We start from the raw sequence: 27,443 nt of genomic DNA, 5'->3' as shown, positions 1-27,443 counted from the left end.
AGTGGTCCAGATTATCAGGTGTTTGTTGATCCTCAGATTCTTTGTGTTCACATCGGTTCACATTAGTGACGAGGACTGAGCTCTTTGGCTCTTCAGTGGAGTCAGATTGTTGATGGGAGAATAAATGTCAGGAAATATCAGTTCACACTGATCTGCCCTGTTTGACCTGAATAACCTGAGCACTGTGACTCTGAGCTGTGACATTACAGATTAAAGCACAGTCAGGATTTAAACAGTGAAGGCTTCAGTCAGTCAGCTCTCATGTTCATATTATTCTGTTATATAACTTCTGTTGTTTTCGGGGCTGCAGCTCTGAGCTCAGACGCACCGGATGAAGTCGAGCAGCTGACCGGGAAACAGTTGATGCATTCGGGCTGAATTTACCCTCCGCGGAAGTTCAGGTCGGGTCCAGACGCGTTTTTTTTTTTCGTCCGCGGTTGTTTCGCGTTTATCACCTGTAATTTACCTGCGCGGGCCATTATTTATCACCGTAAACTGTCAGCGCTCAGCCCGGACTCTGTATCAGTGGTGTCGCGACGGTAACATGGCTGAGCCTGCGGGAAAGAGGTTAAAGAGCAGCCTGCCTCTGTGCAGAGCGCACCGGAGCTCCGCGGGCAGCAGCCGGGCCAGGCACAACCTGCCCACCGCCGTCGAGGAGGCTCTGTGCGGGGTGAGCAGCCTGCTGTGGGACGGAGTGCAGGCTCTGGTAAGAGATACGTCCACCCAGAAACATGAAGTCCGCTGTGTGAGAGGGACAGATCAGCGGCTCTGCTAATGTCAGGGAGGGTTTTAACACGGACCCGGCACACGGAACCAGAAACTACCGCTGGTCTCACATGTTCTCTGGTACGTTTTTTTCCTGTCATCAGAGCAACAGGTAACAGAGGACATCTGAATTTTGCGCGGTGAGATTTACAAGAAAAAGAAAAATACTCATCATTTGTCAACATTTGTCTTTTGAGAGAAAAGACAGAATTGCAGCAGATTCCGTCCAAATATCTCAGTATAATTGTCCAAAACCGACGGCACTTATTTTAATCAGTAACCAAACCCTAAACTGGTGCCTACATTACCCACAATGCAACTCACCAACTGACAGTTTGGTTAAAAAACATTTGGGAGTGGTGCTGCAGAGATCTGTGGAGCTGTTTTTTTATTTTCTGACATGAAGCTTCATGTGGACACACCAAAGGCTTCAACCTGCTTTTTCTCACATTTTAACTTAATCAGTGTTTTTAACATTGTTGTTGTGTAAGTTTCATATTGCACTGACAGAATATGAACAGGCTGAATAATATGGATTTGTATAATCTGTGGGTTGGTGTTTGGTTTTGGTGTGAGGACGCTCAGGTGAGGGTTTGATATCAGTACCTGACAGGGTCAGAAATTTCAGTTCGTCTCCATGGAAACACGAGGTCTTGTATCACTTCACACCCTTGCGGTCCAGCAGCCTCGTAGACATGAACCACTGCATGATGCACAATGGATTGTGGGATACCGAGTGGGGACCAAAGGACATGCTGGTTCTGTCCTTGAGATTCGGTCAAATGGAGGCTCACACACTACAGCAGTGTTTACACTTATAAAAAAAAGTAAACACACAAATCCTGAAGTTACTCCTAAACTATTTTAACACTCAGTTCACAGTTGAGTTTGAGGCCTTACAAAACAACGAGGAAGTGTGTTTGAAAGGTGTTTAACTGACAGTTTGCTTATGAGTGCGTGTACGCTGAAGCCCTGTCGTCACTCTGAATGTTTCAGTGTTCGGCCTTTGTTTTGTCTCCTTTAGGCCAGTGTGTTTGAGCGGGATGACGTCGCTCTGCCTCGCGTGGCTTCTTTCTTCCACCAGGAGGCGCAGAAGCAGCAGGAAGAGACCGAGGCCATGATGGGATACCTGGCTGAGAGGGGGGGCAACTACTGCAGCAAAGACATCCAGGTAAACAGAGTCAGGAAGGAACCTGGAAAAACATGGAGGTGTAGCTGCTCCTGACTGATTCACATCTCATCTCACAATGGCTCAAAAATGCTGACATGTTTTGCAGGTGAATTTTTGATAAAAAAAAATATGGTGGTTAGCAGTGACTCATACATTGTTTCCTGTTTGTGTGTGTCAGTGGAAAGCTTTCATTGTGAAACAGCAGCAGCAGCAGGAAACGTTGTGTTACAGCTGTAGGACTGTGAACAGTGAGGCTGATACGATGCAGATAAAAGCACAAACTGACGCTGAACACACTGTGTGTAAAATCTAACCAGTAATTCCAGCTGTTATTTACTCAGCATTTACTTATGTTGTGAAGGCAGAAGTGTGTCCGAATTGTACTTGTGTGCAGTATTTGAGTGAATGTTCCACACAGACACACACACACACACAGAGGTCAGTCAGGAGTCAGGGTCAAGAGCATCTGTTGCTCAGAGACACTTCAGCAGGGTGGGGGTTGGGGTGTTGAACTCTACCTCTCTAGTTGGGTCCTCATGGGTCCTGAGGGGCGTTTAGATGATCTGGTGTGAAGAGCTGATTTGTGGATCCATTTTGAAACAAAATTTATGATTTGTGAACTTTATCTGTGAGACAGAGAAGCTTCAGTCTGTAACAGCGTTCTCGTTTTACTCACGTTCCTCCCAAAACGTCCCATCGTGAGGATTTATTTTTCCTCCTGTGCTATCCGTCATTTTGTCAGAGCAGGTGTCTCTCTATCTCTCTGCATTTCTTTTTTTTTTGAGATCTCATTTTGGAGCGAAGCTCTTCATTTGGGCCGAGGGGGGTGGGGGTTCAGATACCAAGAGGCCAGAGGAGAAGGGAGGGAGGCAGGGAGTGAGGTTAAACCCCTGGAGACCTGTCCCTGGCTCTGGCCGTAAGCCGGTCAGGGTGTACATTTCCCCCCCCTCCGAGTTCCGGAAAATTGGCGAGATTAATGCTGCGGCAGAGGGACGGTGGCGCTGATGGTGTTTCCATATGGCCAGCAGCTCCGGCAGTGGTGGCACTGGCGCGTCGCAGCGTGGCCTCCGACCGCCGCCCCAGGTTTATTAGTCGTGTAAAATCGTTTCAGGACTGAGGCCTGGGCCCAGTCAGCAGCATTTTGGGACACCTTGTTATCCATGTCTCAGTGCAGTGGAACTTGACAAGACAACTCCTCCGAGTTCTTTACTACTCACCTCAGTTTGATCTGGTTTCATGTTTCTTTGTGTTTGGATACATTTTGAAGTGTCCTGTTGTGGGTGATTTTATTTTAAAGTCAAACAAATCACATGTCACCACATCTTCCTCTCCAGATACAACAAGGAGACAAATATAATCCTGGAAAATGTCAATCCAAAGGCTAACATGCTACTGTTAGCATGTTAGACTCTTTGGTCTATGTAGTTCTACTTTAGATGTGTTTCAGTCTGTACTGGACTTGTTCTTCACACAACCTTGGCAAATTACACTTTATTTAAAAGCTCTAATTTTACTGTTTCTATCTGTGCTGTGTGTGAAAAGCATTTTATCCCCATAACACTGCAACAGCTGTCGACACAGAATTAATTCAGACTTGTGGTTCTGGCTCCAAAGTGTTTTCCACACAAAAGCTCCAACTACAGGCCTTATAATCGCTTTTTTATGCCAAAATAAACAGGCAAGGCAAAAAGAACCTTACATTTCTACCATGTCTGTGCATCTGTAACTTGTTTCTTGGTTCAGTATCTCCTTTACGAATTCATAATGTTTGGTTCTGAAATTTAAAGCACTACGGTTGAAGTGGGGATGAGATTTATGACTGAAGAACAGTAAAATTTTTAGTTTCGGTACATTATTTTGGGGGTATCTTCTGGCAACGTCCTTTATTTTGGAGTCTATGGTTTTCCAGTCTGTCAAAGTCAAACTGTCAAACTCAAAAGCCCGGTGCAGGTTTATGTTCCTCTCTGAGTAAAACCCATGATTGTGCCATTTCCACTGGAATGAACTGATTTCGAAATGCTGGGAAGTTTGTTAGATGCTATTTTCGCTCATGCCAAATAATCTGAATCTGTCAGTGACCATAAAGATTCTGTTTTAAAGATTCAATTTATTTCTTTGTGGACTAAACACTTTTGTTTTTTTCTGGTGGCCTTTGTCTTTGTCGAGTCCAAACACCTGAAACAAGTTAAATCCTGCCTCTCATGCTGATGCTGTGTCTTTGATTTTCAGAAGCCGGGTTGCGAGGCGGTCTGTGCCGTGTTACCGGCTCTGGAGCTGCTGCTGATCCAGCTGAAGGAGGAGGCTGGTGCCCTGGTCGACCTGAGCCAGATGGCCCGCGAGCACGGAGACCCCCACACCGCCAGTGTTGTCAAGAGCCACTTCCTGGCACCGCGGATGGACCGTCTGAAACTGCTGGGCGACCTGCTCACCAGCGCCCGCCGGGCGGGCTGCACCAACGACCAGACAGGGAGGTTTGGGGAGTACATCCTGAACGAGCTGCAGGAAGAACTCACCAGATGATCGATCGGCTTCAATCAAAGGGAGGTCTCAGCTGGTCTGTGATACTGGTTTTGGTATTTCTAAAAAAACAAAGTATTTTGGGAAATTTGCTTGTTAGCCAACTTCTCCAGGGTCACGCTGGATTTCAGTCTCATCTCTCTGTGTGTCCCTTACAGACACATGTCCAAAACGTGTTTAGCCTAGCTTAGCACAAAGACTGAAAGCCTAGCTCCATTAAAAGAGAAGAATATGCACCTTCAAACTGTCTTTCGCATTCTGAACAGTTTAACATTCTCCATTAGATCATTTAACTCCATGATCCTGCTCGACTTTATTCAAAATACAGCCAGACCGCTGCCTACTGAGCAGGTTACCACCTGTGTGTGTCACTCCTATTTGTCTGTCGTGTGTGTTTCCTCTGTTTTGTGGTTATTATGCTGTTAGTCAGTGAAAAACAGGAAAATAAATGAAACCAAGAGACAACACTTCTTCCAGGACGTGTTTAGCCTAGCTTAGCACAGAGACTAGCCTAGCTAGCACCATCAAAAGATGAGAAGTAACTCCACAGCAGTTCGATTCAGATTAACAACTGTTTCATGTCTGTTTTCATCTCTGTTTCAGAACCTTTATAAGGGAGTAATGGGAGGGTCGGTGAATTAAAGCACATTAAATCAGGGCACAAAGAGAAAGACTAGTTTAACACATATTAACTGAAAAAAGGGGAAAACATCTTCAAACATCTCCAGAGACGTCTGATTTACGTGTCGTTTCTCTGTCAGCTGTTTCTCAGGCTGCAGATGCAACACAAAGCTCAAATCTGGCAACGCAGCCGGACCCAACAGATATGTCCAGCACTGCTGCTGATGTCTCATTTTTACATTTCTGCACCTGCTAAAGATAAAACATGAAAATCAAACTTTACCCAAAGGGAACTTGTAATGTGAATTCACACAAGTTTTTCTTGTATTAAAATGATATATTTTTTTCTGAGGAATTTAACACATATTTTTCTACAAAACATTTTAACCTGAGCAGGTATTCAGAGGCAGCTCTCAGTAACCTTCCTGATCAGTTTTTAATTTAATAGACACATTTTGGATGGTACCAAAAAAAAAAACTGTTGACAGACAATAACCAGCCCTGCACAGACACTTCTGTTTGACTAAACAATTCTTAAAAACTATGAATGTTTCCTAAATGTACATGAACCCAGCTGTAGGGACACTTCGTAAAAGTATACGTGTACCCAGTATTGGAGAGTGTACTGCTACCTACGTCTTCTGCTTGTGAACTTGTGTATTCCAACATATAAATATCATTTTATTTTTATTCACAGTGTTCTCAGTATTTAACTATATATTCTTGTTTGTGACTTTCATGGGGTTGACTGATCTCTAGTGGGAAGGAGAAGCCATGAGGTGTTGTATGAAATAGTTTGTAGAATGTTTGTTTGTTTGTTTGTTTAAGTTTTTGTGATTCTCTAAGTTTGGGCATGTTGTGCACTATGTAATAAAGATTAAGTTAGAAAACCTGTTTTGCAACAATCTGCATTTTTTTCCCACATCAGTTCCTTCTCACTCTCTCTGGTGTTTGAAAACAAGAAAATATTTTTTAACCACAATTATGTTAATTTACATAAACAGTTTTAATTTGCATAAACAATGTAATTTTAGATTTCTGGACATTAAAAATATTTCTCATCTAAGCATAACTGAAAGTCTGTTGAACTGATGTTTAGAAACCGAGCAAACCATTAATAGCAGCAATAAAAACTAACAGCTTGTGTTTAGCTGCTGTCTGGTGTGAGGCTCTGTGTTAGAGCTGTCAGTCATTTTGTAGTGATAGTGATAATTTCTCAGACACTTGAAGCATCCACAGATCACAGCTTCTAACCATCTGTCACTCCTGAGTGGCAGAAGTTGATGGGTAGTTAGTTCACAGCCTGCAAGACTGTGCTCAGGGTAAACACACCTCCAGGTTTGGGTCCAGCAGAAGACTGTGCAGGATCTGCTCTGCAGCGCCCTCCAGCTGCAGCACACCGCTGCTGCGGCTGCACAGCACATCTGAAACTTTGCTGCATGTTTCTGTGAAAATCCCTAATCTGCATCTAAATGTTTGTGGATGTTCGGTGCAGTGATGACAGCTGAGCACAGAGCTGCAGGCGCAGAGGAGGAGGTGGGTGAATCTCCTCTGACTGTGCTCACACACACACACACACACACAGAGAGAAAGAGAGAGAGACACACTACAACTAAAAATAAACTCAATGACATTTAACTTGATTACTGAGTTCACACTTTCATGCAGTATTAACACTCTTTAAAATGGTGTTTGGCTCTGTAAAGACATGAAATGTGAGCAGTGTGTGCAGGAATTTCTGCTAAGTTTGGATGTGACACATCTCTCGATGAGTTTTACTTCCATAAAAATGAAGAGCTGAAGAACTGAAGCAGCTCGGCCACATCATCCACATAACAAACCAGTGAGTGAGGAGCTGATGTGCATCAGTCTGCATCACTTGGTGAACACTAAAAGAAGTACACTGAATTTTTTTCAGTGTAAATTGAATTATTAATGTTTTTGCCAAAATAAAACTTTAACAGGACCAAAATGTCCCATTTTCACAGTTTCTCCGAAGAATTGGATTTTTTTAAAAGACTACTTTCACTTTTACATGTAGATGTAAATAAATGGATTTAATTTGAGCTGCATTTTTAAAAAATGTGTCTATTCTCTTTATCATTATCAAAAGTTCTTAATCTTTTGTGTTTTTAAGTCCCAGTATTTTGTACTGATAAGCCATAAACAAACATTTGAAGGGTTTATAACACATCTACTCTTAACACATTACTCCATTTACAGGGAAGCTGCTGTATGAAGTGAAAGACAGTGAAAGATAATTAAGTAAAATAGCAGACAAAACATTTGTTTTTTATAGAAGAAGCTGATTATTGACAAATACTGTTCATTATCTGCTCACAGCTACATCATAGTGTGTAATGAGCTATTAACCATTCATAAAATGTAAAAGTACAAATGTTCATACATTTCTTATGAAGTGTATGAAATGACTTACATTTGTTTTATTTTTATTCTTTTCTTTCCTTTATTTCTTACAGATTCAATGGGCCTGCAGCTGGAACACTTTTTTTTTTCCTTTTTCAAACCAGTCCCATCACTAAACATTTGTGTTTATTCATTTCCCACATTTTATCACAAGTAAACTCAATGTGCTTCAGATCAAAATGAGACAAGGAAACTTTCCTTGAGTCCAATAGCAAAAGACAAAAAATAAATTAAAAAAAACCAACCAAACAAACAAACAAATAAACCCTTTGTTTGATTTGAATAATAACTTTATGTGTTTTCCGTATTGAACAGTTCATCCACCATGTGTTTGCTTCCCCGCTGTGAGCTGCAGTACATTACCCCCCCCGTTACTGCTCTGTTAGAGGTAATTGTACACTAATTACCGTGAAGTTGTAAACCCCTCCCACTGCCCGCTGATTGGTCAGATCTCAGTGGACCCCATCACCCTGACCCCGCCCCCTGCGGGTGTCCCAGGTATAAGATGATCTAGGTCGACAGCTGAGGGGACAGAACAGTTAGTGACAGGACTGTACATTCCCCAGAAAACACTGACCCCGCTTCACAGTTTCTCTGCTCTGATTTGCTCCCTCCTTCTTCTTCTGCGTTTTGTTTTTGGCTGAAGGCTCCTCTGTCTCCTTCACTGGATTTTTCTTCTTCTTTGGTGTGTTGGGGACTGAACCATGGAGTTGTCGGATATCTCTTTCCCCATCCCTGCCGCTGATGATTTCTATGACGACCCCTGCTTCAACACAAGTGACATGCACTTCTTCGAGGACCTGGACCCGCGGCTGGTCCATGTGGGCCTGCTGAAGCCGGACGACTCCTCCTCTTCGTCCTCATCCTCCCCTTCCTCCTCCTCTTCCTCCTCCCCGTCCTCCCTCCTGCACCTCCACCACCACGCCGAGGTGGAGGACGACGAGCACGTCCGCGCCCCCAGCGGGCATCACCAGGCGGGCCGCTGCCTGCTCTGGGCCTGCAAGGCCTGCAAGAGGAAGACCACCAACGCGGACCGGCGGAAGGCGGCCACGCTGCGGGAGCGCCGGCGGCTCAGCAAGGTCAACGACGCCTTCGAAACCCTGAAGCGCTGCACCACGGCCAACCCCAACCAGCGGCTGCCCAAAGTGGAGATCCTGCGGAACGCCATCAGCTACATCGAGTCCCTGCAGGCGCTGCTGCGCGGCGGGCAGGAGGACGGCTTCTACCCGGTGCTGGAGCACTACAGCGGGGACTCAGACGCCTCCAGCCCCCGCTCCAACTGCTCCGACGGCATGGTGAGTTCAGGAACTGACAGGTGTTAGAGAGGGGGAGAGGGGAGTCAGGGGGGAAGGGGGTCTGTCTGAGCGCTTTGATTTCACTTCTCAGTGTTTCCATGAGTTTCTCCAGTGCGTCTTTACGCACGGATACATCATGGTTTTCTTTCAATTAGATTCTTTTTACTCAACATTATTATATTGTATCGTCTGCAGTCTGCCTTCCTCCCTTGGTCAGTGCTGACTGCACTTTAAATTTCGATTTCAGCAATTTCCACGTGTCATTTTGACCCACGAAACTCGACTTTTACCCACGACATTTTAAGAGTTTTAGTTCCAAGGCACAGGAGCTAAATACATGCGCTCCTGTGTAACTTTGTAATTATCAGAAATTCTGTGTCAGAAGTGGGGAAAGATAAGTTCGTCTCAGCGCATTTATTCCAAAAACCTTTTCCTTTCCAGAGTTCTCACGGAGTTCTGCCGCTGTGACACAGTTTAAGTTGTTCAGGTGCAGGTTTTTCGTTTTTCCTCACTGTTTAAATAACAGAGGAAGTGCCATCTAACCACATTAGTTTTGTTGCAGCATCACTAAAATGTTTGTCTTTCGTTAGAGCGCATTCATGAGCAGCAGCTGCGGCCTGTTTATTTGTTAAAAGTTTTTATGGGGAGAAGAATCCGCAGGGGTTTTTCCACATTTCATATTTTTAAGTAATACATTTGTTGAGGTTAACTTGAAGCTGCACGTGGATCCAAAAGAATGAGAGTTTAACGAAGAGTGCTGAGACGGACTGAACATGTGGTTTCTCTCTGACTCAGGATCAGTTTACCGACAGATTATTTGATATGATATTTTAAAAAAAAAAAAACAACCAGGAAAATGTGTCTGAACTAAAAAAAAAAAAAACATTTAACTTGAAAAAGATAAAATCATTATTTATAGTTGTGTGACGTGTTTGTTGTAAGTTTATGTCAAACATTTAATGAGGATTTTTTTTACCTTTGTTTTCTCCACTTGATCTTTTGTATTTTATTCTTTTTAAAAAAAAAATTATTATGAAATGAAATTATTTATTTTTCTTTCGCCTACATTTTTTTTTCATTGTTCAGTGTTTCTGTGTCTGTTCGTTGCTCTCTCATGTTGTTAAACCTAATTTCTAAATCATCGTGTTTCTTTCTCGGTTCAGACGGATTTTAACGGCCCGACCTGTCAGTCAACTAGAAGAGGAAGCTATGACAGCAGCTCTTATTTCTCGCAGACACCAAACGGTAAGAAGAACCGGACAGTACCGGACAATAACGATGATATTCTACCAGCTAACGGGCCGGTGAGAGGCCGGTGAGAGGCCGCTGATTTAAACAGCAAACCTCTTCATTCACCTCTGGCACAGAATCAGAGACAGTTTACAGGCAAATAAATAAATAAATCAGGATAATGAGCCCAATTTGTTTTGTTTAAAATGAAGAAAGACAGATTCTTTTTACACCGTTTATATTTTCACCGTTTTTGTGATTTGATAAAAACTGATAATAGAATAATAATGATAATCAAAGAAACTAAAGTAAGATGTGTTTTTTTGTTTCGTTTATTTTTCGTTGATGAATACATGAAATAACCTTGACAATTATTTTTCATTTATCAAGAACAGTTTTGTCACTTTAGAAGATTAATATCAGAAAAAAAAAAAAACCCCGAAAAAAACAGTGAACCAGAACTTGAATACAAACATCATTTATCTAATAACTCTTAATGTGCAGGTGGTCTGAAGAGTGACCGGAGCTCGGTGGTCTCCAGTCTGGACTGTCTCTCCAGCATCGTGGAGCGGATCTCCACCGACAACAGCAGCCTGTTGCCGGCCGCTGACGGCCCTGGGTCACCGCCAACAGACCCGGCCGGTGAGACGGCGGCGCCCGGACCCATCCAGGTCCCCTCTCCGACTGCCAGCCAGGACCCCAACCTGATCTACCAAGTCCTATAGACCCCCACAACTACACACACACACACACACACACACACACACACACACACACACACACACACACACACACAGTGAAAGTGCTAATTTTTACAAGTTATTTAGGCTGAACTGAGTCTTCACAACCTGTTTGCATTAACTGTAAATTTTTTTAATGTGGAGTTTTCTCAGAATCCTTCCACACGTTTTTATTCTCTGTAGCTGAATATATGGAAGCTCATTCCTGCCAAAAAAAAAAAAAAGAAAGAAAGAATGAGCATAAAAGTGTAAAAAAAATATATTTCTAATATTTTCAGGGCTTTTCTGCCACATCGTTCAATTTTCATCAACAAATAGAGTGATCCTTTATAATCACAAGTTTAAGATTTTATAGTCACTGAGCATGCTCCATGTGCTGATGAAGATCATGAGACATGGTTAAAAGCTCTGGAAAAGGGCCTTGAATTAAATTGGTTTTAATTCAAGAACTGCAAAATAATGAAAGACAAAAACTAGCAGCTTCACTTATCAGTGTCAAATAATACTTACATTTACACTGTAATTAACAATAATAATAATAATAATAACATTAACAATAACGAGAGAAAGACTCAATTATTCATTACTTGATTTATGATGTCAAATTCTAAGGTATTGGATTTTCTCAAAATCAGACAAATTCAAAAATAAAAATGAAGATAGAGTCAACAAGAAGCCAGAATCCTCATCAATCACTGTGACCTTGTTTTTATTTATCTTCCTGGCAGGAATAATCTTCCATAGCTCAGCAGATTTGACCCCAGATTTTCTTTTCCTGCTGTTGATATACGTCGACTAGAATTTAGATCAAACCACTCGAATGCTGGAAAATGTTGTTTCTGCAAACACTTATAGAACAATTTTACCGATGAGTAGAAGTCAGTTCAGTACTTTGCTGTTTCTCTGTGTTATTTTAAGTTATGAAAACTATTTTAAGGCTCAGCTGAGCCGTCAGATGGATTTTTCTTCCTCTCTGTGTATAGTCTATTTGATGACGGACGGAGGCCAAAAACCATCCATTTACATTCCTCCACATTCGTCCATCTGAAGTCCTAAAAGCCCCAGCTGTTCAATTCCCTCAGGGAAAAAAAAAGAACTACAGTAATCCTATGACATGTTTTTAAAAATAACATACACGACTTTAGATTTCTGTACAAAAAGTTTACTAATTAATAACTATAACTGCAGACACGAATCCCTCAGAATAGACTGATGGGAGTATTACTGGAGTATTTTTTTTTTGTCCCACCAGGGTTGAAGTAGGTTCAGACCTCCTTTCTGTCCAAGTCAAATTAAATTTATTTCATTTGTCGTTTTCTTTCACTGCAGCGGAGGACCATTTTTCTGTTTCTGTACATATTATGTAAATAAGAGCTGATTTGTTCCAACTGAAAGTATTAATTATGTATTTAATGTTTCTGTCCGTATGTGCTTTTGTTTGTTGTGAAAAATGTTAAACTTTATATTTATACATCTGAAAAACTGAGTGACAGTCTAATGATAAATAAATGAACCTGCTTATTTATACAAACAAAGACTGATTTTTTTTTTTAATCTCTGTATTTTTTTTGTGTAAATAATATTTATTTTGGGAAGGCCTATGAGTAAGTCAACAGTTTTACTCTATATACACAAGATAATTTCAGCACAAACTTTTGTGGTAAAAGCCACAGCATTTATGTATAAAGTTTATTTTAGTTGAACACAAGCTATTTAATAACTGTAGGCTTTACAAATATTTAGTTCTTGACTGTAGATGATTTTTAAACCTACTTTTATAAGTTATTTTAATACTTTGTGTCCCCCCTCCCCCCATTCATTTTCATGTCAGTTTTTTCAGAAAAAACTCTTAATATTCATTCAATATATTATAAATAACTTTAATTGTGTTTGTAGATTTTTTCCCCTAAATGTTAAATTGTCTTGTTTTTAAAATCAAACAAATGAAGTTTATGCATCTGCGCGGATAAAAATTTATACAGTGACAAAATAAATATTGTGAAGAATAAATCTATATAAAAACACAGTTAGCTTTTAGATAACTCTCCCAGAACTCTTCCTGTATTCTGAATAAATACAGAACACGTAAACCGAGCTCTTCATCTGTTCACTGACGTTTTTGACTCTTTGGTCTCAGACTCAAAGATCAACAGCTCCATCATGTGATCGCTCAGAGACCTACAGGTTCCTGAGCCTCATGGTTTTTGTTTCACTGTTACACCAGGTGTGGCTGTTAAATTTGACCATTTCTTACTGTTAAAGGCACAGAGACCTTTATACAGGCTTTTATTTCTTCATGCTTTTATTATTGCAAAAGCCATTTTATATGTTTTATCCAAAAATCTATTGATGGACTATATGTCTTTATATGGGATGGAAATATGTCTTTATATGGGTGCAGAGTAAATTTAAGAACTAATTTTAAGATCCTGTAGATTATTTTTAAGGCTCTTTCTCCCCGTTACATTTAGGAAATTTTAGCGCCATGAGTCAGGGTGTAGTTTGAGATCCTGCTCCAGCAGCACAAACAATCTGACATTAAACTTTTTATTTTGTTCTGCATCACATTTCTAAGAGTCTGTTCACACACAAAAAATATTAAATTTAATAACTCCTTCATGGCTCTGATGATCCAGACCTGGACAGGTGAACTGACAGTTAACAAAGCCAGTTAACAAACAGCTTTATGATAAAGGTCAAAGTTTCAGTGAAGCCAGAAATCCCCAAGAGAGCCAGTTGAATTTGCTCAGTGGTGCACCAGCTAAATGGAGCTAAGCTTTCAATCATTTTGTTGTTTCACCATCAAAATGTTTGTAACTGACGGTGAAACTGGAGAATCATGTGGAACAGCTCCTCATTTGCTCACTTCACGTGGTAAAGACCAACCTAAACACAACTGTTCCTGAGATCAAACACAGGTTCTAACAGGCAGAAAGAAAAAGAGCTGGTGCATGAGCTAAATGTGTTGGCTGCTTCAAAACAAAAGACCCCACTACCAAACGGATCAGAGTTCCCCATCATACTGACCTCTGCTGGGTTTTTATAGACCTACACACAGGTGCACCATCATCAGCCACACCTGTTTCCTGTTCTGTCTTTCAGGTGGTGAATCATCACAGTGAGAATATTTAGAGAGATATTTTGATTCAATAGATTTTGAGACTTAAAAACACTGAGTTGGATTCAACCCTGCAGTTAGAAAACAGCGCTGAACAAATGACTAAAAATACTGAACTTTATTGATTTCTGAATAACAACAGATCTACAGACATGGCTTGAAGAGTCACACTTTATTTACAAAAATACTGAGAACCAAACAGTCGAGGGTGAGGAAGCGTGATGGCGAATCAGTTTTAGTAGTTTTTATTCCTATTGAACAGCAGCTAAAGGCTCCTGGTTGCATGTATCAGGATGTGGGTTGGAAACCGCAGGGTAAACCTCAGCGTTAATTGCTTCTTCTGAGCTACGACCTTCGCCACAGTGGGCGTTGCTTCATCAGGCGTGTGTCCGAGACGATTGCAGTTTGGTTTCTGAGCAGCGGCGAGGCCTGCCAGTCTACTTTCTGCGGCGGGCGGCGGCTCCCTTCTTGCTGCTGTAATACGGAACAAACAAAAAAATGGGACACGTCAGAACTACAGGTTCTCTTTGACCACGATGAAACTTTTGTTCAACCAGCGTCAACTGATGGCTGTAGTTTCACACAAATTCACACTGAGGCTCCTCAGCAACTGTCAAGTAAAAGTTTGTGCAGCCAAACTGGATCTGGAAACATTTAAGCTAGCATTTTGCATTAGTATGTCTGTTAGCATGTCATCCAAAATCCCCTCAGAACATCTACTTTTCATCTTGTTGGATTAAACTATTCTCATTTGTTTGTATGAATATAAATCCTATTATTAGCTAAAGTAGCTAATGACTGTTCTCGTCCTGGAGGCTGTTTAAATTAGAAATATCTGACCAAACTAAGCCGAACTAAAGAAATATATAACTTCACAAAACACATTTCTGGTGATCCTGAGAAAACAAAAACAGCCAAAACAGCTTCTGCATTGCACACATTAAATTTTCAGAGGGATTCTGAACAACATGCAAATCGTCACAAATGCTAAATTTCAAACATGAGACATTCGTTGACATGTCCAAGTCCATGTTCAGACAGAGATCAGAGTCGGTGACAAACCCATGCAGCACTTACCTGCACAGACTGAATCATTACCGAGACCAACAGCCACTAACTTAATACGAGAGACTGTACAGTTACTGTTGTAATGGTTCTCACACAGTGAAGTAAATGGGTCAGTGTGAAGAGAAGGACCCTGACCTCCAACTGAAAAAGGATTCATCATTTCTGCTGGACTGGTAAATGTCCAGCTTCCAGCTAGCCAATGTGTGTTTCTGCCATCATACATCATATCACCAGTTTAAATCAGGATCCATCCTTTTTCAGAGAACACCAGGGACTGACGCCACATCATATCAGTATGTCTACAGTTATGATGAAAAGTAATGTCCAACTGTCTGGAAACATCAGAGAAATAACACATCAAATGTACGGGGTGTTAGAGCAGCAACACATGAACAACACGAAGAACTATGGAACCAAACAGGTTCTCAAAAAAAAAAAAACACTGGTTGGAAAATCTGTGTCTCTATGTCTAAAATAATTTTTCTACCACATAGACGAGGGAGGGATCACTGACATTTAAACTGAATATTAAACTGAAGAAGTCAACAAAAAAACATGAAGTAATGTAAAACTGATATCATGAGAAGAAGAAAAGTTTTCTTCGTTAGCTACTTAGCCTTCGTGATTTTCCATTATCAGTTTAGCTCTACAGAGTTAGCCTGCAGCTCATTAGCTGGTTAGCAGGCGCTGTTAAACTTTCAAAATGACAACAGTTTTTTTTCAAATTAATCTAAAAATGAAACTAAAACTTCAACATATCATTTACAAATATCATCACAGTCCTGATGACGGACAAACATGGCCAATGAGGTCTATAATAGAGGCTGGTCCTGTACTATGGTGTTGACTTCGAGGCCGTTTGGGTCTGAACAGTTTGGATTTGGGTCTGAACACTTGTTGGTGGTGTTAGTGAGGATTTGGTGTTTATGGCTTCTTTGAATCCATATAAATATAGACTAGTTTGGGCTCAAGGCTTTAGCTCAGCCTTAGATTTTAAATTTCTTACCTGTGGATCCACGAAATGTCAGATTTAGGCTGAATGTAAACTAAAACTGAAGAACGCAGCAGGTTTAATGACTGACACCCCTCAAACTGTAAAACTGTATAATGTTGGCCTTACTGTAAGTATCCAACCCTGTTAGCAAATGTTTCCTGCCATAAACTGACATAAACTGTTGTGAATATCAGTTATGCCTCGCAGAGAAAAGGGCTGTGACGTTCACCTGGGAAACACGCTGGAGTTAAATGGAGTTATGTTTTGAGATTACAGGATGTCAGTGAAAGCAGCAGCGACAGTACTTACTGCTTCTGCAACTCATCAATGCGATTCCTGTACGTGAGCACCTGAAAAACGACACAGCAGCAGCTTTAACGCGCGCCAGGACACGTTTACCTCAGAGGACACCGACTCACTTCTCTTCTTCTTATCAGGCTCCGTGGACTGAAAGCTGCAACCTGAGGCATCATGGGAAACCAAGACGGGGGCATGCATATGATAAATGTTCCCCCTGGATTTGCTTTTATTTGATGTGAGCTAGAACTTCAGTTTCTGTAAAGACAGAACATCCTGAATTTCACACCCAAACATGATTTTCTGATCAGTTCGGTTTTTAAATGCCCGTCGTAGTTTCCCAAAAAGAAACATGGATAATTCAGGGACATTCGGCTTCAGCTCGGCTCCGAAACCTCAACACAGGCTCGTACTTACCTGTTTGACCGCTCGTTCACACACCTGACTGAGTTTCCCAGTCACCCAACATCACGTCTTAAGTTCACTTTAGATCATTTATCTGCTTATAGCTGAAGAGTTTGATTCCAAAATGACAGTTAATGAAATAACAGCTAAAAAACGTTTGCTTGAAAACACTGAAGCGGATGAGCACAGCTAACGCAACTGACTCATATCAAATATCCAATATGGATCCAGTGCTGTGAGGACTCAGTCTTTGCATTCACTCAGCTCAGAGCTGCCGCTGTTGGAAGCAAGACTCACATTTTTGTCATTTTCAGAAGTGCCGACTTGAATAGAAAACATTTTAAGTAGTACCAAACTACTTGGTTCTTTCCATGACACTTTATAGAAATGATGTTCCTGTAAGTCTAAACTAAAGTTGTTTTAGAAAGCATGAAGAAAATCTGGATCCTGAGCCAGCTGAGAAAACAGACTCATATTTGGCTTTAACTTGGCTGAGTCTGATTAAAGCTAAGAAATCATTTTTGGAAACAAACCCTTCAGTTCTCTCTCCTTCTGTTTTTTTTCGGTGGCGTGTCGTCTCCTCTCTCGACCAGAGGTGGCGCTCTGGCTCTCTGACCTTCCTTCATGCTAACATGCAGCGAGCCTGAAGCCAGCGGATGCTCTGCTCAGCTCTACTTACAATTTACTGAGCTCCTCCACTCTCTTACGCAGGGTTGTAACCTGCAGGAGATCAAAGAGCATATCAAGGGTTCAAATCCAGAGGTGACAAGATGCTCAGCCAGACGGGCACCTCAGGACAACAGTATCAACAAACAACAACAACTCCGACAGTTTGAATAACCTGATGATTTAAGGTTATTGGCCTTGATTCTTTCTTTCACCTGGATCTGATTTGATTTCTTCCATGACCTTAACATAAATAAACAATCTGTGAATTCTCCAAATATTTATTAAACTAGAAATGGGAAATTTAAGAAGAGAATGAAATGAAAGCAGACAACTAAACAAAAAACAAGTTAAGTTTTACTTCAGATTCAACCTGCTGCTTCTTTATGGAAGTAACTGGTCCTTTAAAAAAGCATAAGGAAAGCTTAAAAAAACATAATAAATAAATACACAAACCAACCTTTTTGAAATTCTAAAAAAAAAAAAATTAATTAATTAAAATGTTCACAAACCCCCATCTGAAAATATGGGAATGAAACCAGAAAATGCACAAAGGAATAAAAAAAATACACTTGTCAATTATTTTGAATCACATGCACACTTCTGCACTTTATCCTTTTTCTTTTTTTTCTTTTCTCCTGCTTTTGCTTGTGAGCTGCCTAACAAGTGAATTTCCCTGCTGTGGGATCAATAAAGTGTCTTATCTTATCTATCTTATCCAAAATCTATTCTGAGATTTTTTTCTACTTCAGATCTAACAGATGCAGAGTAAGTTCTGTGAGAAGTCAGTGTTAGGTCCTGAACCTGTGGCAGTCATTATGAAGGCGACAGGGACGAAGTCTCACCTCATACTTCTGCCTCTTCAGTCTCTCCATGTGGTCGAACTTCTCAGACTCCAGCTGGCACATCCATTCATGAAGCTCATTGATCTTATCCCTGCAGGAAGAACACGGACGTGAGGATGTGGGAGCAGAGGAAGCTAAAATATTTCATTCAATTTAGGTAAAAATCTTGATTTTCACATAAATTATTAACTAAACCTGTAACATAAATGTGGTGGATTACAAAGTAAAACACTTCCACCTGAATTGTGGTGGAGTAAAAGTAAAAAGTGGAATAAAAAGTAAAGCAGTGTCTCAAATTTATACTTAAGTGTATTTTTGAGTAAATGTACTGAGATCTTGACTGACTGAAACAGGAAGAAAACATATGAATAACAGATAATGAGAAATTGAATGTGAGCCCTCTGAAGCTGGTGTGGGTGTCGAAGAGTTGACTCGTACTTCAGCTTGTCCTCGTTCAGATGGTCGATGTTGAGCTGCTTGCGCCTGGCGGCCAGGATCTTCTTCTTCTTCTCTCTCTCAGTCTCTTTCTTTCCTCCTCTCTTCTGGTCAGCCTGTTTTCAGTACAGATACATACAGACGGTACAGATGCAGATTAAGATCAATCCAGAAATCAGGACAGTGCCACAGCTGCTGCTGTAGACCACACCAGTGCGTGTACTGACTCTCTGCAGGTGACTGCTGTAGTTGGAGCCCATGCTGGACAGAGCCGACTTCTTCTTGGCCTCCTCATCTGCCTTCTTCTTGGCATCAGCCTCCTCCTTGATCCGCCTCTCCTCCTGGTTCACAAAAAAAAAAACACATCAGAGTGAGACCTCCGAGCCACATCCATCATCCTGTCGCCAAACTGAACATGTGAAACAGGAACATTAACAAAGAACAGACAAGTTCTACGGTGAACTTTTAAATGTTCTGATGCAGAAGCACAAATAGAAAAAAAAGTCATTATAAACAAAAGAAGTAAGAAATAAATAGTTGAAGTAATGAAATATCTGATTTCCGAGTCATAGTTTAATAGTTGAAGAACTAAAATGAGATAAAGCCACGAACCTCACGTCTGGCCTGGCGCTCCTTTTCCTTCTCAGCGCGAACCCTCTGCTGCTCGGCCCTCTCAGCACGACGCTTCTCCTGCAGGACAGGAACAAACACAGCGTCAGACGTTATGTCAGAATATCAGAATACCATTTACGGTCCCTGCACAGTCCCTGGTGTTTTCTCCCACAGTGTGAGGTGATCGGCTCCGGTTGAAAACTTACAATCCTCTCCTTGAGAGCAATCAGCTCCTCCTCCTCCTTCTTCCTGCACTCAAAGTGAGCATCGATGAGGGCCTGCAGCTCGATCAGATCCTTGTTCTGACGTTTCTTCTGGATGTCCTGCGGGGCAGAGGGACAGACACAACACTAAGGCCCGGCACAGAGATCCCACAAATCACCAGAAACCCTTTATGCTGTCACTTCAGGTTCAACTTACATCAAAGTCCACTTTCTCACCATCTGGGATCTTTGGAGCGCTGGGCCTACGAGAGAGCGTTTGGGTTTTAAGTGCACAGGCACATCGCTGATTTTGTCTTTTCAGCCAAACGGCTCAGATGAAAATGTTTACAGAAATCATTTGAGGTCAGATCACATGAGAAGGAAACTTACTTGAACTTTGGCTTCTCCTCTGCAGGTTAGGAAATGAAGAGGGGACAAGTACACGTCATTGGGTTAGAAACAGAGCAGATTTTTTAAAACCTCTCAGGCATTATATGGATTAAACTGTTAGGTTTTGACTGTAAATGATAGATTAGATTAAGATCCAAAATTAGCACTGTAACCCTGTTTATCAGTTTTTAAGCTAGGGTTAGAAACAGGTAACAGAAAACAGGTAAATAAGAGCAAACTAATGAAAACTTCACATATTAAAAAACAGAATCAAACTGTCAGCAGGGGGACGATGAAGTTTCGTGAATCTCAGAGCGCCATCTTGCTTTGAGTGTAGTTACAGTAAATCTGAACTTTCTTTTTCTTTTCTTTTTTTTTGGCTTGACCCCGAAACTGTTTTACACAAGCAAGACATAATCATTTTCCCCAGTTTCTTCTTCTGTTTTAACCCAGATTCTGGCGGCTCCATGCCATGCAGATGCAAGAGTGTAACGGTTGGGGTCGCTGCGCACTGAAGCACGTGTTAGCATTTCATATTCTATCACCCTTCTTCTCCACTAGCACTTTTAATTTATCTCAGAACTCACTTAAAAAGCATTTAAAACTGTATGTGTGTGTGTGTGTGTTTTTTTCTCAGTGCCAATCGGGCAGTGTTCCTGGATTTTAGCAGACTGATTTGTGAACAACAGGTGTTCCCCGAGGACAGATGTCAGACCTGGACACTGTGGTCCTCCCAAAACCAGAATGACAGATTTCAGATTCATCAGAAGTTTTTAAATCAACATACCTTCCTCTTCAACAGCCTCTGCATGCAGCAAGCATCGAAAACATAAAGCAGAACAGACAACAGCGTTAGCAGCAGCAAACTACATCCATTCAGCTAAACACATTTAAACTGTGGGGACTATGGCAGACAGACAATCTGCTGCAGCTTCAGCATCTCTAGTAAGTAACACAGAGGTGAAGCGAGATTTAAAGGCACAAACTAATTTTAAAGGCAGTAAGGCTGGGTAAAGTGCAGGTGGAGAATTACCTGTACCCAAAACAAAAAAACAAAAAACAAAACAACAGTGGAAGCAATTATTAAAAAACAGGGAAGTTTCAAAATTTACTTATAAAGCCACAGTTTCACCTTCAAAGAGCTCAGTAAAGTATGATCCCTTTAACATTTCAACCTGCATTGATGTGCCATTGGATCATTCAGAAAGTGAAGTGTGGAGGTTGGAAAGGAAAAGGACTGAGGCAGACATGTATAGTTTAGCATAAAGTCAAATTGTTTTTTTTTCTTTATATTCTTTTTTTTTTTTTTGGCATGTGAACACACAGATGTGACAGTGATATCCGTTAGGTAAATACTGAAAAAGATGAAATCAGCAACAGCATCTTTTTCTAGCTGAGCAGTAAATGTTATATCAGCTCAAGATATGGGATGAATCTAATCTGATGTTTACCTTCATCAGATGTCAAAATAATGAATTAGCATCCATGTACGCCAATTACAAGCATTTAGAGTACATGTGGTATAAAGAGGGTTAGACTGATAAAAGAGGCCAATAGTTGTCTTTTCTTTGAATTTTTTGGTCCCTGTGTACCAATTGCCTCTGACTGTTTGCTGTATTGTGCTGTATGCTAATGTGCTAGCATGAACACAGGACAGATTTATCCACAACTAGTCAAACAGAAAGTTTTAGTGTTCAGATGTTTACTATCCACCACAGTTGTACAGTAGCTGCCAATACACGTCAGTATTCACCCCAAAAAACAGAAACACTGTTTAGGGAAAGAACGAAAGGATTTTTCGAAGAGAAGCTAACGTAGACGTGGGTGCAGGCCGTTTATTTCAGCCCAGAACATGAACTTCAGTAAAAAGAAAAAAAAAATATTGGCCTTCAAATATCAGTCAGACCCTATTTGTAAAATGCTTTGGGTATGATCATCTCAACATATGTTCATATGTACATTAAAAGTATCACATCCCGACTTGCGTCCTTTGGGCTAACATTGTCTTAATCAAGAGGTGGAAGGAAGGTAGCGTTAGCATTAGCAGACATGGTGAACATGTGTGCGAATCAGGATTAGTGGGGTCTGTCTGGCTGGCTGTAGCTGCTAGAGCGCACCTGTTGCCTGGGAAAGGATGATAGAATACCCCCTTCCCCCCTCCATGCCACATACCTTCAGGCTCAGGCTCAGGCTCAGGCTCTGGTTCTACCACTGGTTCTGGTTCTGGTTCTGGCTCTGGCTCTGGTTCTGGTTCTGCCTCTGGCTCTGGGGCCGCCTCAGGGGCCACCTCTACTTCCTCTACTACCTCCTCTTCTACAGCTACACAACATGCAGCGAGTCACCAGGGGAGAGGAAGGGCGGCGAGAGGGTTAATGGAAGCAGGAGAAAAAGGGAAAGAGGTGGAGGTGGTCGCAGTGAGTAGATGAAAGGGGATATGAGAGACATGAGAAGGTTCGTGGGTGGGGGCAGTTTGGGGGAACTGCCACCAGATGGCGCTAAAGCAGGTGAGACAGCAAGCAGTTACAGGAGGGAAAAGGTCAGTCATTGATGATCAGTCATGATGGATGAAATGTGATTGATTCCTGGAAATACCTGCACTGCAACTCTGTGTGGTCGAACAGAAAAAGGTACAGATTCTACCCTGACGTGATCTACCTTTTTATCCCGTGCCTTTTCATTTATTTCAAATTGCGTTAGTGTTAACCAGCATGCCACAAAAAAAAAAAAATTATATAAGTACACGTGGATGTAAGAACACACGTCTTCAAAAGTGACCAGCAAATTAGTATCAGTGACGTGAGACTTATCATCCGGAGTCTGCAGGCTTCGTCTTACCATCGTATTCTTCACGTCCGTCCGAGAAAGAAAGGAGCAGAAGAACATTATCAAAAGATCCCGTTTGTACCCATTTTTTGACAGAATACAAATGCAAAATGTGGGTACACTGGGGATCCATGCTAAGCATACGCAGTCCTCCTGGGCTGGACACTGAAGTGGCTTCATACTTCACTAAAGTCACAGTTTGCTTCATGTGAAAGTGTGTTCAGCTCAGGAGGACTGCACAGTTGCAGATGGACATGCAGAGCTGCAGGACATGTTGCCAACAGATCAGTGCAGGCTTGTGCAATTTAGGTTTCATGTGTTCAGATTTAGACTTCACACAGTGTATTTGACACTGTCCTGTCGGCAGCATTGGTGCCTGCAACCATGCTACTGCGGAGGAACGTGTATGTGCAGATTTGCTTTAAAGGGAGAGCATTATGGCAAAACTTGAATCTGGAGGAGTCAAGCCAAACCTGCAAACATACAAATTTGTCCAGTGCAAATAACTCTCTACAGGGGATGAAAGTCAGTTAGGCAAGATTCTGAAATATACTGAGATTTAGCATGGAACTCCGGACTGTACCTGGACCTGATTTTTGGGGATTTAATGTTTTTTTTTTTTTAAGTGGGAAAAATGGTGCTACTTACCCTCGACCTGTTCACTGCAAGACAGAAGGCAAAGAAATTCTGATTTAAAATTAAAATAAAAAAATGAAGCTTGAAAACTCATGGCTGACTGTAGAAACACTAGTTTGGCAAAATAATTTTATGTTCTTAGATGTTCAAATCTCTTGACAAACACAAGACTAATAAGTAGACCTTAACTGTAAGATTATTTTGTTCAAACTTCTACCAAAAGGTTAAAAATGTTTAATATGTGGATGAAAATGTGAATTGACTTACACTTCCTCTGTGTCAGACATGGTGACAGTGGACTTTGCAACCTGGAGGCAAGAGAGAAGATTGAGCTTAAAGTCTGTCTGCAAGGAGCGACCGAGCGGCCTGCTGTATTAATAGCTCAGGATTAAGTTGCAGATGTCTTGAATATCTGCTGCTGCCCCACCCTGACCAAACCCCACCTGCTTGCTTGGACATATTTTACCCCCACCCTGAAAATTAAAAAATTAAAAAAAAAACAACATATTTTCAACGTAGATTCATTTCAAAACATTTAGTTCCTCATCATTTTAAATGTGTCACAGGGATGTTGTCTTTGAAACATTCTGACACAAAATGTGTCAGATCCAAACATATTGGTTTATTATTAGCGTTACACTTAGGACTGAAATTCGAGCCTCACTCCTGAATCTGCTTCTCTGATGGTAAGTGAGAAGGGAGCCAAACTTAGATTTATGCCAATGCTCTGTTTTTGACTGCTGAGAGAAGCTTAATGTCGTTGTTGGAATATACACCACAAAAAATAAATTAATTAATTTAAAAAAAATCCAGGGGTCACGGTGAAGGTCGACCTCCTGCCCTCTCCCATCACTCTGCATCAAATTCAAAATCCTCCTCAGCATATGATCCAGTTGGAATCAGTTGTAAAATTCCAGTCTGGATGAAGTATCTGACCAAAATCCCGCAATGACAAACATACATGACCTGAATTTATTCATGATTTAATCTGCCAGTGATTAAATTTTGGATTAGTTGCCCATTAGCCTCATTAGTGTGAGGCCGCCATGAAGGCGTCCCAACATTGCAACTATTTCCACAAGACAGCTGCACAGGTCCCAGATCCGGTTTCAGTGGACCCAGTGTTGAAGATTGGGTTCCTTCCCCTGGACCACTACCCATAATTCCACCTTCATTTCCTTATCTGGCCGTCTTGCTCTCACATGGTTCCTTCAATCATCTTCCTGAGGCTCCCTGCTGACTGAAGCCACTTTGCTCAAGAATTAAAATTAACCCTGTAATGGAGCCGTGAAGGTTAAAGGTCCTACGCCTGGCTTCTTTGAATTTGTTCTTTGAGTCTTGTAAATTAAAACTTTGTTTTCACAGTGTTCACACCATTATGTAACACTGCCAGTCGGGAAACCACTCCAGATTTAGATGATTCGTTTACATCCAGTCTGCAGGTTCTTGGCTCCTGTTCAACATGTTAAAGTGTTTATCCTCGTGCTATGTGCACTTTAATGTACACACATGCCACACACCCATTTACAGCTTCACTAATAGACATCAGTAACTAAATTAAATGATTATGAGCCAAGAAAACCTGCATCCAAAAACACGTCAAATCAATTTAGAACATCAAAAAACCACATCAGGACTCATTGCTGCTGCTCTCATGATGTTACATAACTCATTAGTATCATCTTCTGTCTCCTGAAGCGGAAAGCTGCTTCAAAGGCTTTAAGCCATCTGTAAATCCCTCAGGTATGAACCTCCACTGGGTCTCTGGACTAGGACCAAAGTGGCACAACAACAAAGTCCTTTAAGATAACAGCTGCTGCTCCTGCAGGTACCTCAGCATCTTTAAAGCTTTTAATGTCAGTTTACGGTTTTACCTGCTTACAAACTCCTTTCAAAAAGTAATCCAATTTCTCCGCTCAATTTGGAGCAAGGTGTCGAAAACCACAGATTATCAGGTTCTGAGGCACTCAGCTGCAGTCAAACACCAACACAAACTATTTTTCATTGCCAACGAGCTCACATCAAACTATCTGGGATTCAAAGGGAGGCCTGTTTCCTCTGTCCATTACTTGAACACAACTGTTCCCTTCCCAGCCTCTGCTAGTCGTGGCAGTGATTTTAAAACATGTGGACTCAGCCGTCCTCAGTTTGGGTGATGTTTGGGGACATTGCACTTGAGCTTCCTATCCTTTCTACCACTCACACTCTCATTCTCTCTCCCCTCTTCCTTACCTCAGAAAAGCTGAAAGAAGCGAGCTCCCTGCTGGCCGAGACAGGCTGTAAGGTTCTGCAAACTTACCGCGCTGATTATGTCCTTCTGTTATAGTGACACTCGATCTGCTCAGCCTCCCCATTGGCCGAGGAGCCAGCCCAGAGGCGAGGCCGGGCCTGCGGTGGGGCAGGGTCCTTGACTTTGGTCCCCTCCTCCCACCCTGGCACTCAATAAGGAGATGGAAGGGTCGAATACTAAGGAGGGAGGCTCAAGTTTGGAGAAGGGGGCAGCGAATACGTTCCCAGGTTGCTATTCTGGGGCCGCTGCATTAGGCAAGCAAATTTCATCTGAGAGTGAGAAGAGAGTTGGACGTCAGGGAGGAGAGGCAGGTGCTGTTTCTGAACCTCTAAACATAATGTACAGCATGGTCAAAGGAGGGCAAGAATAAATCCAGCATGTTGAATCATGTTTTGGGTCTTTGAACTTGTTTCCTTTGACTCGCTGATTTTCAAGAATCAACCAGAACGACAAAAGTAATGTCCCTAACAATCTCTGGACATACCTCAGACAGTTATACACCACCATTCTAAAACATGCAAAAACAACATTAGAAGACAATTGAGAACCACACAAGCAGTTCATCCTCCTCCCATCAGGCTGTCAGTCTGGAGTTCCTCAGTTTAGGAAAAATTAAAGGAAAAATGTGAACATTTTTCTCACAACATGATTTGAAATGGTAAATACTTACATGTCTTTTAGCTGTGTAACATGAAATTAGTGCTAATTAATGTTTGTGTTTTCTTTTTGTCCTTTAAAATCCCCCTTTGATGATTTAGTGTAAATCTTTTACACTAAATCATAAGTCTATTTATATTGGATTGAGCGAAAAAGTGATTGTGAGTTTAGGTTGTTTACAGTATTATTGGCTTCTATGTCTCAGAAATTCTCTGCGGGATCAGTTTAATCTGTTACTGATGTCTACAGATAAGTAGACATAGTCTAGATAAGTCTAAACAATTTGCAGCATGAATTGTTTGAAGTCCTCAGCTTAGTTTATTGGTTGGGTCCTTGATCTGGTGTCAATCTCCACACTCGCAGGGATGCTGAATGATCTTCTGATTTCCTCCAGAGGGCGCTGCAATGACAAAAGTAAGAACAGAGACTCTCGGACACCCAAATGTGAGTGTCAAATGTTTTCATGTCAGTGAAACACAAATAGACAAACCTGAGGCCAAGGACCCCCTGTTTTATTTTGTTGTTGATGTTGTACAGTTGACCTGCTGTCATGAACACTGAAACAAACCAGTGCTTTGTCTGACTGGGAAAATTTCATGTCAAACTAAACACTTTCTTATTCTGCCAAACACCAAGAGAGATTCCCTGTAAAGGAAACTAGAGTCTTCTCAAGGACTCCTGGAAGCCCCCGAAGGACCCTTAAAAACCCTCTCAAGGACCGCATAAAAGATCCATGATGCCCAAAGGGACTGACAAACCCCCTTTAAACCCAGTGAAGGACCCCTAATATCCTCTGAAGGAAAACTGGAACCTCTCAAGGACCTCACAAACTCCCTACAAGGACCTATAGAATCAAAGAACTCCAGGAACCCTCTCAGTACCTCGAGACTCTTCAACCACTAGCACCCTAAGGTTCCTCATCCAAGAGTCACATAAACCTTCTTAAGAATGACCTGGAACTTTATCAAGGATCCCTGGTACCATAACCTAAAAGCCCTATAAAGACACTCCTGGAATTCCCTCAAGGGCATCCAGAATGCCATATCCACCCCTGGAACAGTACCTCTGGAATCCCCCAATGCTTCATAACATCTTACAAAGACTCCTCCTCAACAAGTAATGGGGGATCCTCAAATCCTAAAACCTCCTGAAGAGCCTAGGGAATCCTCTCAAAAACTGTACCATGGAAGGAATTATAGAGATGGGAAAGATTCATATTTTTAATGAGTGGATACCAT

The 27,443-nt window shown here is 41.5% G+C and overlaps 3 protein-coding genes across 12 annotated transcripts; 2 read left to right on the top strand and 1 right to left on the bottom strand.

Annotated features, from left to right (window-relative positions):
* Positions 1 to 240: 240 nt before the first annotated feature.
* On the top strand, positions 241 to 5,602 carry zgc:172145 (uncharacterized protein LOC559095 homolog). The gene is made up of 3 exons (XM_041038456.1): positions 241 to 706; positions 1,790 to 1,936; positions 4,166 to 5,602. Exons 1-3 carry the CDS (start codon positions 545 to 547, stop codon positions 4,454 to 4,456), a joined length of 600 nt encoding a protein of 199 aa, XP_040894390.1. The 5' UTR covers positions 241 to 544; the 3' UTR covers positions 4,457 to 5,602.
* A 2,445-nt stretch (positions 5,603 to 8,047) lies between these two features.
* On the top strand, positions 8,048 to 11,196 carry myod1 (myogenic differentiation 1). 3 transcript variants are annotated; one of them, XM_041038446.1, is made up of 4 exons: positions 8,048 to 8,796; positions 9,960 to 10,041; positions 10,531 to 10,763; positions 10,804 to 11,196. In XM_041038446.1, the coding sequence occupies exons 1-3, from the start codon at positions 8,206 to 8,208 to the stop codon at positions 10,749 to 10,751; spliced, it is 894 nt and encodes a 297-aa protein (XP_040894380.1). In that variant the 5' UTR covers positions 8,048 to 8,205; the 3' UTR covers positions 10,752 to 10,763; positions 10,804 to 11,196. The 3 variants fall into 3 exon arrangements, with proteins under 3 accessions (XP_040894380.1, XP_040894379.1, XP_040894378.1); XM_041038445.1 differs by having other exon boundaries at positions 10,531 to 10,782; positions 10,823 to 11,196; XM_041038444.1 differs by having other exon boundaries at positions 10,531 to 11,196.
* Positions 11,197 to 14,041: 2,845 nt separating this feature from the next.
* On the bottom strand, positions 14,042 to 25,579 carry tnnt3a (troponin T type 3a (skeletal, fast)). 8 transcript variants are annotated; one of them, XM_041038449.1, is made up of 15 exons: positions 25,491 to 25,555; positions 23,526 to 23,566; positions 23,271 to 23,284; positions 22,635 to 22,643; positions 21,972 to 22,118; positions 20,587 to 20,604; positions 19,800 to 19,818; positions 19,627 to 19,672; positions 19,413 to 19,529; positions 19,207 to 19,284; positions 18,822 to 18,935; positions 18,598 to 18,710; positions 18,160 to 18,250; positions 16,256 to 16,296; positions 14,042 to 14,358 (listed from the first exon to the last, which is right to left on the bottom strand). In XM_041038449.1, exons 2-15 carry the CDS (start codon positions 23,543 to 23,545, stop codon positions 14,322 to 14,324), a joined length of 864 nt encoding a protein of 287 aa, XP_040894383.1. In that variant the 5' UTR covers positions 23,546 to 23,566; positions 25,491 to 25,555; the 3' UTR covers positions 14,042 to 14,321. The 8 variants fall into 8 exon arrangements, with proteins under 8 accessions (XP_040894383.1, XP_040894382.1, XP_040894384.1 ...); XM_041038448.1 differs by lacking the exon at positions 16,256 to 16,296 and adding an exon at positions 17,328 to 17,368 and having other exon boundaries at positions 25,491 to 25,539; XM_041038450.1 differs by lacking the exons at positions 16,256 to 16,296; positions 22,635 to 22,643 and adding an exon at positions 17,328 to 17,368 and having other exon boundaries at positions 25,491 to 25,579.
* Positions 25,580 to 27,443: the final 1,864 nt, after the last annotated feature.

The sequence above is a fragment of the Toxotes jaculatrix genome, chromosome 5 (assembly GCF_017976425.1).
Source record: "Toxotes jaculatrix isolate fToxJac2 chromosome 5, fToxJac2.pri, whole genome shotgun sequence".
NCBI lineage: Eukaryota > Metazoa > Chordata > Actinopteri > Toxotidae > Toxotes > Toxotes jaculatrix.
The sequence above is the reverse complement of the archived record's forward strand: the minus strand, read 5'-3'. Positions and strand labels throughout refer to the sequence as shown.

Excerpts from the sequence above, each read along its gene's own strand:
- zgc:172145 (XM_041038456.1), top strand. The coding sequence starts at position 545 with ATGGCTGAGCCTGCGGGAAAGAGGTTAAAGAGCAGCCTGCCTCTGTGC. Across the intron at positions 707-1,789 it reads GGGACGGAGTGCAGGCTCTG|GCCAGTGTGTTTGAGCGGGA; the intron begins GTAAGAGATACG and ends TGTCTCCTTTAG. Across the intron at positions 1,937-4,165 it reads ACTGCAGCAAAGACATCCAG|AAGCCGGGTTGCGAGGCGGT; the intron begins GTAAACAGAGTC and ends TTTGATTTTCAG.
- myod1 (XM_041038446.1), top strand. The coding sequence starts at position 8,206 with ATGGAGTTGTCGGATATCTCTTTCCCCATCCCTGCCGCTGATGATTTC. Across the intron at positions 8,797-9,959 it reads CCAACTGCTCCGACGGCATG|ACGGATTTTAACGGCCCGAC; the intron begins GTGAGTTCAGGA and ends TTCTCGGTTCAG. Across the intron at positions 10,042-10,530 it reads TTTCTCGCAGACACCAAACG|GTGGTCTGAAGAGTGACCGG; the intron begins GTAAGAAGAACC and ends CTTAATGTGCAG.
- tnnt3a (XM_041038449.1), bottom strand. The coding sequence starts at position 23,545 with ATGTCTGACACAGAGGAAGT. Across the intron at positions 19,530-19,626 it reads GTGAGAAAGTGGACTTTGAT|GACATCCAGAAGAAACGTCA; the intron begins GTAAGTTGAACC and ends TCTGCCCCGCAG. Across the intron at positions 19,285-19,412 it reads TTGCTCTCAAGGAGAGGATT|GAGAAGCGTCGTGCTGAGAG; the intron begins GTAAGTTTTCAA and ends CCTGTCCTGCAG.